At 44.4% G+C, this 11,810-nt stretch overlaps 1 protein-coding gene across 1 annotated transcript; it reads right to left on the reverse strand.

Moving 5' to 3' along the window:
* Positions 1-1,605: 1,605 nt before the first annotated feature.
* On the reverse strand, positions 1,606-6,710 carry LOC140845679 (uncharacterized). Its single transcript, XM_073220401.1, has 2 exons — positions 6,019-6,710; positions 1,606-2,229 (listed from the first exon to the last, which is right to left on the reverse strand). The coding sequence occupies exons 1-2, from the start codon at positions 6,292-6,294 to the stop codon at positions 1,846-1,848; spliced, it is 660 nt and encodes a 219-aa protein (XP_073076502.1). The 5' UTR covers positions 6,295-6,710; the 3' UTR covers positions 1,606-1,845.
* Between the last annotated feature and the right edge of the window lie 5,100 nt (positions 6,711-11,810).

Below are 11,810 nucleotides of genomic sequence, written 5' to 3' on the forward strand. Positions count from 1 at the left end.
GGGGGGGCGATGACCGCTCTGGCTGCTTCGTGCTGAGAAGGGGGGGTGCAGTAAAGGGTGCAGGTAGGTCTCCATCAGTGGTCAGTGAGAGGGTGTCAGAAGATGGGCACTTCTATTCCTGGGTGACAGTGGTCAATCACCTCCTCTGCCAGGCATACTGCATTTCACCACTCCTTACCACCACGGCCTGCACCTTGCCTTGATTTCCCTCTTGCCTTCCCACTAAGCAAGAGTCGCCTCAGAGCTCTGGATTTAGAGGGAGCTTGCCAGTGTGCCTCAACTTTATGCCTTTTGGGAGTTTCATGTAGATCCTAGTTGTCTCTGCACAAGCTTTAACATAGTACACTAGGGATCATTCCTTGAGAGGCCCCTGACCGTCCGATAGGTGTCGGAACTGTGTGACCTCTCGCTGCCAGAGCCTTGGTCAGAGTCACAAGCCTGTTTTGCTTCCCTGGGGCTACAGGTAGGGAAATGACAAAGCCCCGGGATGGCTGCCTTAAGGAAGGGGGGTCAATACAATAGAACCATTTACATGTTGGACTCAGCTTTCAGCCTGACTACTGCACAGGACAAAACACCTGAAGCAGATGGATTCACCGCTGACTTTAATCAAACATTTAGTGAAGATCTAATACTCATCCTCCTTAAACTTTTCCAAACAGTAGAAGAGGAAGGAATACTTCCAAACACATTCTACGAGGCCAGCGTCACCTTAATACCAAAACCATCAAAGACACCACAAAAAAGAAAATTACAGACCAATATCGCTGACAAACGTAGATGCAAAAATACTGAAACAAAATATTAGCACACAAATTCAAAAATAAATCAAAAAGATCATTCATCATGATGAAGTAGGAGTTATTCCAGGGAAGCAAGGATGGTACAGTATAAGAAAATCTATCAACATCATCCACCACATCAGCAAACAGGAGGACAAAAACCACACGATCATCTCCACAGATGCCAAAAGACACATTCAACAAAATTCAATATCCATTCATGATAAAAACATTCAACAAAATGCGTATACAGAGCAAGTACCTCAACATAATAAAGGGCATATATGACAAGCCCACAGCCAACATCATACTTAGCAGCGAGAAGCTGAAAGCTTTTCCTCTCAGATCCGGAACAAGACAGGGATGCCCACTCTCCCCACTGTGATTCAACACAGTACTGGAGGTCCTAGCCACGGCAATCAGACAAAACAAAGAAATACAAGGCATCCAGACTGGTAAAGAACAAGTCAAACTGTCACTATTTGCAGATGACATGATATAGTACATAAAAAAACCTTAAGACTCCACTCCAAAACCATGACAAGTAATATCTGAATTCACCATAGTTGCAGGATACAAAATTAATACACAGAAACCTGTTGCTTTCCTATACACTAATGATGAACTAGCAGAAACAGAAATCAGGAAAACAATCCCATTCACAACTGCATCAACAAGAATAAAATACCTAGGAATAAACCTAACCAAGGAACTGAAAGACCTACCATACCCTGAAAACTGCAAGACACTCTTAACAGAAGTTAAAGAGGACACTAACAAATGGAAACTCATCCCATGCTCCTGGCTAAGAGGAATTAATATTATCAAAATGGCCATCCTGCCTAAACCAATCTACAGATTCAATGCAATCCCCATGAAAATACCAACAGCATTCTTCAAAGAACCAGACACATTTTTATGAGACAGAAAGTACAGCATTTTGTCAGGAATAGGAGTGAAGCATGGACCTTCTACCTTGCGGTGCTGAGCATCAGGGTCCGTGGCACTGACAAAGTTAGAGGCACACATCGAGCAAGTAAAGGAAGTAAACAGCACCCTTGCCTCACCCAGAGGCTGGGGCGGCCCGGAGAAGCAGGCTGGAAGTCACGCAGACAGAAAGAGAGACACTCCTCGTGGATACCCAGTCGGGCTGTCGGGGGCTGATTCCAGACACGCGGGCCTTTGAGAAGCCGCTGAAGAGCAGCCTCAGCCTAGACTCTCGCAGGTGCCCACGGCCTTCCTCAGTCCCTCGAATCCAGGGAGATGCCTCTGAAGGGAAATCCTGGCCTCCACTCAGGTGACTTTCCCGGCTCCCAAGGGAGACGGGGGATCCACTGAGGGAGACGCAGGGGAACCTGGCGCTCGAGACTTTGAGATCGGCAGCCGGGCTAGTCCCATTTAAGTGGCTGACGAGCGCCCGATGTTGTGCGCCATAGACGGCTTCCTCCTATAAGGACAGAACAGAAGGAAAAGGCAGGCTCGGATGCCTATACTCACCTCCGAAGTTATCCCGGACGAGCCCCCAAAAACGATGCACCTTCTCACACCACAAGGGTATGAAACTAGAAATGAATTACGCAAATAAAATGAAAAAGCCTACCACCGCATGGCGGATTCACCACATGCTCTTAAACAACCAACGGATCAATGACCAAATAGAAACAGAGATCAAGCAATATACGGAGACAAATGACAACAATAAAAATTGAACAACGCAAAATCTGTGGGACACAGACAAGGCGGTGCTAAGAGGGAAGTATATTGCAATACAGGCCTCCCTCAGGAGAGAAGATCAATCGCATATGAAGAGTCTAAACTGAAAACTATCACAACAAGACAAAGAAGAAACAAATGGGGCCCATAGTCAGCAGGTGGAGGAACACAATAAAGAGTGGAGCAGAAATAAATAAAACCGAGAAGAATGAAACAATACAAAGAATCGATGAAAGCAGGAGCTGATTCTTCGAGAAAATATACAAAATGGATAAACCCCTGGCCAGACTAATCAAGAAAAAAAGAGAGCCTGCACACACAAACAGAATCAGAAATGAGAAAGGAAAAATCACTACAGAAACACAAAGAATTAGGAGAGAATACCATGAAAAATTATATGCCAACACACTGGATAACCTACAAGAAATGGACAACTTTCTAGAAAAATGCAACCGTCCAAGGCTCACCCAGAAAGAACAGAAAATCTGAACAGACCAATGACTAGGAACAAAACTGAACTGGTAATCAAAAAACTACCTAAGAACAAAACACCTGAACCAGATGGCTGCACTGCTGACTTTAAACAAACATGTACCGAAGATCTAATAGTCATCGTCCTTAAACTTTTCCAAAAAGTAGAAGAACCAGCAATACTTCCAAACTCATTCTACGAGGCCAGCATCGCCTTAATACCAAAACCAGGCAAAGACACCACAAAAAAAGAAAGTTACAGACCAATATCGCTGACAAACATACATGCATAAATACTCAACAATCCACTTCTCGGATTTACCCAAAGAATGCAGCAGCCCAGTTTGAAAAAGACAGATGCACCATTAGGTTTATCACAGCATTATTTACAATAGCCAAGAAATGGAAGTAACCTAAGTGTCCATCAGTACATGAATGGCTAAAGAACATGCGGTACATATACACAATGGAATATTATCCAGCCATAAGAAGAAAACAAATCCTGCCATTTAAAACAACATGGATGGAGCTAGAGGGTATTACGCTCAGTGAAATAAGCCAGTCAGAGAGAGACAAGCACCAAATTATTTCACTCATATGTGGAGTATAAGAACAAAAGAAAAACTGAGGGAACAAAACAGCAGCAGAATCAGAGAGACAAAGAATGGACCTAACAGTTACCAAAGGGAAAGGGACTGGGGAGGATGGTTGTGGGAAGGGAGGGATAAGCAGAAAAAAATGGGCATTGCTATTAGCAGACATAATGTGGGGGCGGGGCACTAGGTGGGCTGTACAACACAGACAAGACAAGTAGTGATTCTATAGCATGTTACTACACTGATGGACACTGATTATAAGCGGTATGTGGGCGTGACTTGACGATCGAGGGAGTCTAGTAAACATAATGTTGCTCATGTAATTGTAGATTAATCATACAAAAAACTTATAACAACTGAATAAAAAATTAAAATAGAAACTATTATCATTTAAATTTTAAGGAGAGATTAAACAATTTCCAGATAAGCAAAAGCTGAGAGAATTTAGCTCGCACCACCCATCTCTACAGTGTATTTTGGAGGGACTGCTATAGATGGAGGTGTTCCTAAGGTTAAATAGCTGTCACCAGAGGTAATAAAAAGGGACAGACAAAGACTACAGAAAACCATACCTAATACATAAAGAATGAGGAGGGAAAAAGAAAAACAACCTTCAGATTGTGTTTGTAATAGCATACTTAAGTGAGTTAAATTAGATGCTTAGGTAGTAAGGAAGGTACCCCTTTACCTTTTGGTAACCACGAAGCTAAAGCCTGCAATGGCAATAAGTACATAACTATCGATAATCACCCTAAATGTAAATGGTCTGAATGTACCAATCAAAACACACAGAGTCACTGAATGGGTAAAAAAACAAGACCCACGCATATACTCTCTACAAGAGACTCGCTTCAAACCCAAAGACAAACACCAACAAAGAGTGAAGGGATGGAAAAGGTACTTCATGCAACTAACAGGGAGAAAAAAGCACGTGTTGCAGTACTTGTATTTAACAAAATAGACATTAAAAGAAAGAAAGTCACAAGCGACAAAGACGGACATTACATAATGATAAAGGGGTCAATCCAACAAGAGGATATAAGCATTATAAACATCTATGCACCCAACACAGGAGCACGTACATATGTGAAACAAATACTAACAGAATTGAAAGGGGAAATAGAATGCAATGCATTCATTTTAGGAGAGTTCAATACTCCACTCACTCCAAAGAACAGATCAACCAGACAGAAAGGACACAGAGGCAGTGAAGAACACATTACAACAGATGGACCTTACACATCTACAGAACTCTCCACTCAAAAGCAGCACTATACACATTCTTCTCAAGTGCACATGGAAGATTTTCAAGAACAGATCATATACTAGGCCACAAAAAGAGCCTCAGAAAATTCAAAAATATTGAAATTGTACCAACCAGCTTCTCAGACCACAAGGGTATGAAACTAGAAATTAATTACACAAATACGACGAAATGGCCTACAATCACATGGAGGCTTAACAACATGCTCCTAAATAACCAGTAGATCAATGACCAAATAAAAACAGAGATCAAGCAATATATGGAATCAAATAACAGCAATAATTCAAAAACGCAAAATCTGTGGGACTCAATGAAGGCGGTGGTAAGAAGGAAGCGTATTACACCACAGGCCTACCTCAGGGAAGAACAACAATCCCATATGAACAGTCTAAACTCACATTTAACTAAATTAGAAAAAGAAGAACAAATTAGGCCCAAAGTCAGGAGAAGGAGGGACATAATAATGATTAGAGCAAACATAAATAAAATTGAGAAGAAAAAAACAACAGAATCAATGAAAGCAGGAGCTGGTTCTTCGAGAAAATAAACAAAATAGATAAACTCCTAGCCATATTTATCAAGAAAAAAAGAGTCTACGGACATGAACAGAATCAGAAATGAGAAAGGAAAAATCACTACGGACACCACGGAAATATGAAGATTAGAGAATACTATGAAAAATTATTTGGTAACAAAAAGGACAACCTAGAAGAAATGCTGAACTTTCTAGGAAAATGCAACCTTCCCAGGGTGACCCAGGAAGAACCAGAAAACCTGAACAGACCAAATGACAGGGACGACAGGAGCCTCAGGAAACAGCTGTTACTCCTGGAGGAGCTGCCTCCGGCGGCCTCTCCCCCGCCGCCCCTCCGCGGGTCCCACCACCCTCGGCTCGCCCGGCCCTCGCCCCCGAGGCCGCCGACGGAAAACGGCGCACAGGGCAAGACGCCCGCCGGCCTCCCCGTCTGCGCGGCACGGCCCGGCACCTCCGCCTGCCGACCTGGACCGGGAGGCAGTGGCAGGTCGGCGTCGCGGCTCCAGGCTGGGCCCCGCGAGACCCCCACCCGCGTCGGCCGCCCCCGGCCCTGCTCGACCCGCCGAGCGCCTCGCACGGCCGCCCCCTCACCGGTCCGCCGCGCCGCAGGCGGAGGCAGGGGTCCACGCGCCCCGTCTGGGCCCCGCCGCCACGTACCTTGCGGCCCACAGAGCCGTCGGTGTCGCCTTCACCCCTGAAGCGGGGCCCGCTCTGGACGCTCCGCAGCAGGTCCGACGGTGCAAGGCTGGAGGAGGCAGCGCTGGACGAGCGCAGGTCCGGCCGGGGCGGCGGCTCCAAGTCCGGGCCGATCGCCGGTGCCGCCGGTGCCTGCGCGCCGGGAGGAAGGCGCAGCCGAGCACAGCGCCGGTCCACCATCAGGGCTCCGCCGGGCTCGCTGCGCGGGCGGGACGCGGCACGGAGGCGCCCGGACATGGACAGCGGACCGGAGCACGGACTGAGCCGTGGGAGCCGCTCCTCCTGGCGGCGCTCGCGAACCTAATGACTCTTCAAAACGGCGGCTGCGTCGCCTGCAGCTGTTCCCCAGCCGCCGAAGATACAGGTTTCTGCGCGCGCGCCCAATGGGTACCTGCCCCGCGGAACCGCTCCCTCATTGGCCTGCAGTGCCGTCAGTCGGGGCCGGGACTATCATTTTGTTCCATGTACTTTCTAATTTTTCATGACATGTCCCACGTGTTATTTTAATTAATTAATTAATTTATTTATTGTGGTGTCGTTAAAACACAGTCACATGAGCAACAATGTGGTTACTAGATTCCCCCCATTATCAAGTCTCCCCACACACCCCATTACAGTCACTGTCCATCAGCGTAGTAAGATGCTAGAGTCATTATTTGTCTTCTCTGTATTTACTGCCTTTCTCGTGTCCCCCGGTACCTTATGTGTGCTAATCGTAATGCCCCTTTTCCCCCTTATCCCTCCCTTCCCACCCACCTCCTCAGTCTCTCTCTCCGTTTGGTAACTGTCAGTCCATGCTTGGGTTCTTTGAGTCTGCTGCTGTTTTATTCCTTTAGAAAGATATCTAGGAAATCTCCAGTCACTTAAAAATTAAGTAACTTAATAACACGTGAGTTATTTAAAATAGCCAAGAAATGGAAGCTACCTAAGTGTCCATCAGTAGATGAATGGATACGGAAGGAACAAAACACAACGGATTCACAGAACCCAAGAATGGACTGACAGTTACCAAAGGGAAAGCGATGGGGCAGTGTGGGTGGGGAGAGAGAAGGGGAATGAGCGGCATCGGGATCAGCACACATAATGAAGGGGGTGGGGGGGCGCGGGGAGGGCGACACAACACGGAGACGACCTGGAGTGACTCTACAAGCACCAAGTGATTTCACTCATATATGGAGTATAAGAAAAAAGAAAAACTGAAGGAACAAGAAAGCAGCAGAATCACAGAACCCAAAAATGGACTAACAGTTACCAAAGGAAAATGGACTGGGGAGGATGGGTGGGAAGGGAGGGAAAAGGGGGAAAAAGAAGGGGGCATAATCATTAGCATGTATAGTGGGGGAGGTTTGGGGAGGGCTGTGCAGCACAGAGAAGAGAAGTAGTGATTCTACAACATCTTACAACGCTGATGGACAGTGACTGTAATGGGGTTTGTCCGGGGGGGGGGGGGACTTGGTGAAGGGGGAGCCTAGTAAATATAATGTTCTTCATGTAATTGTAGAGGGAGGGAGGGAGGAACGAAAGGAAGGAAGAAGGGCATCAGAGTTAATACCATTACCTTTGTGGTAAGATACAGCTAAATTGAACATAGTGCTCCACTTACTGTTATGAGGCCACAGATTAACTGTTGAATAGCCTTAGTTTCTTCACTTCTAAAACAGGGAAGGATAACAGAGCCCACCTCATAGTATATAATTTAACATGACTAACAAAATTCCCATTGCACAGGAAATACACAATAAGTATTAGCATGTATCTATTATAAGTGCTTCCTATAAAGCATGAACTCATGAAGGTAAGTTTTCCATGGAGATTATAGGACCAACCTTAGATAGGCTGGTGAAGACCAGACGCTATTCAATACCCTGGAGATGTTACTTTTACAAAGGCAATGTGCTATAAACAATGTTTTCCCTTCTATTTATTTTTCCAGTAGGCTCACACAATACACTTCCTGTTACTGAGAGCCACCAGTAGGGAAGCTCACTGTAATTAAAAGATTGATCTTCTGGAAACAATGCTTAATAACAGGCATAAAAATGTGTGAGTAATTCTGCATTTTAAAACACTGTCCTCAAGTTAATTTAACCTGAGCTGTTTGTGCACCACATGGAGAGTCTAGAATCAGAATGTACAGGCTGAAATGAGTGGACCACAGAGAAGAGGAGATAAACTCCAATTGCCCACTTCATTGAGATCAGGGGAGCCTTTTGAAAAAAAAAGCAGGGAACACACATTTTATATGAACAGATGATAACAGTTCAGATTTGCAATGGCAACTTTTTTGTATTTTGCGTGTTCTCTAAAGGAAAAATCTATCTTTATGCACATATGCACATATATTAATGTGTGTGCTGCAGGTATAGTGGGAAATACACTTGGTATCTTCAAAAGACAAAAATAAAAGTGGTTCTCTGCAAAAAAAACTCAAAAAAACTCAAGAAACTATTAGCACACCAAATTCAAAAATACATCAAGAGGATCATATACCATGACCAAGTGGGATTCATCTCAGTGATGCAAGGATGGTAAAACATTCGATAATCGATCAACATCATCCAGCACATGAACAAAAAGGAGGACAAAAACCACATGATCACGTCCACAGATGCTGAAAAAACATTTGACAAAATTCAACATCCATTCATAATAAAAACTCTCAACAAAATGGGTATACAGGGCAAGTACCTCAACATAATAATAAAGGCCATATATGACAAGCCCACAGTCAACACCATACTTAACAGAAAGAAGGTGAAAGCTTTTCCTCTGAGATTGGGAACAAGACAGGGATGCCCACTCTCCCCACTGTGATTCAACACAGTACTGGACGTCCTAGCCACGGCAGTAAGACAAAACAAAGAAATATGAGGCACCCAGATTGATAAAGAACAAGTCAAACCGTCACTATTTGCAGATGACATGATATTGTATATAAAAAAACCCTAAAGACTCCACTCCAAAACTACTAGAACTGATATCTGAATTCAGCAGAGTTGCAGGATACACAATTAATACACAGAAACCTGTTGCTTTCCTAGACACAAACAATGAAGTAGCAGAGAAATCAGGAAAACAATTCCATTCACAATTGCATCAACAAGAATAAAAATACATAGGAATAAACCTAACCAAGTAACTGAAAGACCTACCATACGCTGAGAACTACAAGACACTCTTAACAGAAATGAAAGAGGACACTAACAAATGCAAACTCATCCCATGCTCCTGGCTAGGAGGAATTAATATTATCAAAATGCCCATCCTGCCTAAAACAATCCACAGATTCAATGCAATCCCCATCAAAATAACAACAGCATTCTTCAACGAACAGGACACATTTTTATGAGATAAAAGGTACAGCATTTCATCAGGAATAAGAGTGAAGCGTAATCTCCTACCTTGCGGTGCTGAGCATCGGGGTCCGTGGCACTGATGACGTTGGAGGCACACATCGAGCGAGTAAAGGAAGTAAAGAGCACCCTTGCCTCACCCAGAGGCTGGGGCGGCCCGGAGAAGCAGGCTGGAAGTCAGGCAGACAGAAAGAGAGACACTCCTCGTGGATACCCAGTCGGGCTGTCGGGGTCTGATTCCAGACATGCAGGCCTTTGAGAAGCCGCTGAAGCGCAGCCTCAGCCGACACTCTCGGAGATGTCCACGGCCTTCCTCAGTCCCTTGCATCCAGGGAGATGCCTCTGAAGGGAAATCCTGGCCTCCACTCAGGTGACTTTCCCGGCTCCCAAGGGAGATGGGGGATCCACTGAGGGAGACGCAGGGGAACCTGGCGCTCGAGACTTTGAGATCGGCAGCCGGGCTAGTCCCATTTAAGTGGCTGACGAGCGCCCGATGTTGTGCGCCATAGACGGCTTCCTCCTATAAGGACAGAACAGAAGGAAAAGGCAGGCTCGGATGCCTATACTCACCTCTGAAGTTATCCCGGACGAGCCCCCAAAAACGATGCACCTTCTCACACCACAAGGGTATGAAACTAGAAATGAATTACGCAAATAAAATGAAAAAGCCTACCACCGCATGGCGGATTCACCACATGCTCTTAAACAACCAACGGATCAATGACCAAATAGAAACAGAGATCAAGCAATATACGGAGACAAATGACAACAATAAAAATTGAACAACGCAAAATCTGTGGGACACAGACAAGGCGGTGCTAAGAGGGAAGTATATTGCAATACAGGCCTCCCTCAGGAGAGAAGATCAATCGCATATGAACAGTCTAAACTCACAAAAAGCACAACTAGAAAAAGAAGAATAAATGAGGCCCAAAGTCAGCAGGAGAAGGAACATACTAAAGATTGGAGCAGAAATAAATAAAACCAAGAAGAATGAAATAATACAAAGAATCAATGAAAGCAGGAGACGATTCTTTGAGAAAATAAACAAAATGGATAAACCCCTAGCCAGACTAACCAAGAAAAAAAGAGAGCTGCACACATAAACAGAATCACATATGAGGAAGGAAAAATCACTTCAGAAAGCACAGAAATACAAAGAATATGAGACAATACTATGAAAAATTATATGCTAACACACTGGATAACCTACAGGAAATGGACAACTTTCTAGAAAAATGCAACCCTCCAAGGCTAACCCAGAAAGAACAGAAAATCTGAACAGACCAATTACTGGCAACAAAATTAAACTGGTCATCAAAAAACTACCTACGAACACAACACCTGAACCAGATGGCTGTACTGCTGACTTTAATCAAACATGTAGTGAAGATTTAATAGTCATCCTCCTTAAACTTTTCCAAAAAGAAGAAGAAGGAATACTTCGAAACTCATTCTACGAGGCTAGCATCACCTTAATACAAAAACCAGGCAAAGACACCACAAAAAATGAAAATTACAGACCAATATCGCTGACAAACATACATGCAAAAATACTCAACAATCCACTTCTAGGAATTTATCCTAAGAATGCAGCAGCCCAGTTTGAAAAGGACAGTTGCACCCCTATGTCTATCGCAGCACTATTTACAATAGCCAAGAAATGGAAGCAACCTAAGTGTCCATCAGTAGATGAATGGATAAAGAAGATGTGGTACGTATACACAATGGAATATTATTCAGCCACAAGAAGAAAACAATTCCTGCCATTTGTAACAACATGGATGGAGCTAGAGGGTATTATGCTCCGTGAAATAAGCCAGGCAGAGAAATACAATTACCAAATGATTTCACTCATATATGGAGTATAAGAACAAAGAAAAACTGAAGGAACAAGAAAGCAGCAGAATCACAGAACCCAAAAATGGACTAACAGTTACCAAAGGAAAATGGACTGGGGAGGATGGGTGGGAAGGGAGGGATAAGGGTGAAAAAGAAAGGGGGTATTACGATTAGCATGTATAATGGGAGGGGCTTCGGGAGGGCTGTGCAACACACAGAAGACAAGTGGTGATTCTACAACATCTTACAACGCTGATGGACAGTGACTGTAATGGAGTTTGTCGGGGGGACTTGGTGAAGGGGGAGCCTAGGAAACATAATGTTCGTCATGTAATTGTACAGGGAGGGAGGGAGGAAGGAAGGGAGGAAGGAAGGTAGGAAGGAAGGAAGGAAGGAAGGAAGGAAGGAAGGAAGGAAGGAAGGAAGGAAGGAAGGAAGGAAGGAAGGAAGGAAGAGCATCAGAGTTAATACCATTACCTTTGTGGTAAGATACAGCTAAATTGAACATAGTGCTCCACTTACTGTTATAAGGCCACAGATTAACTGTTGAATAGCCTT

This window comes from Manis javanica, chromosome 13 (genome assembly GCF_040802235.1).
Source record: "Manis javanica isolate MJ-LG chromosome 13, MJ_LKY, whole genome shotgun sequence".
NCBI lineage: Eukaryota > Metazoa > Chordata > Mammalia > Pholidota > Manidae > Manis > Manis javanica.

What these genes read in the sequence shown, in the direction of transcription:
- LOC140845679 (XM_073220401.1), bottom strand. Translation starts at nt 6,294, where the DNA reads ATGTCCGGGCGCCTCCGTGCCGCGTCCCGCCCGCGCAGCGAGCCCGGC. An exon ending in ACGGCTCTGTGGGCCGCAAG is followed by an intron (nt 2,230 to 6,018) that starts GTACGTGGCGGC and finishes CTGTCCTTATAG; the next exon opens with GAGGAAGCCGTCTATGGCGC.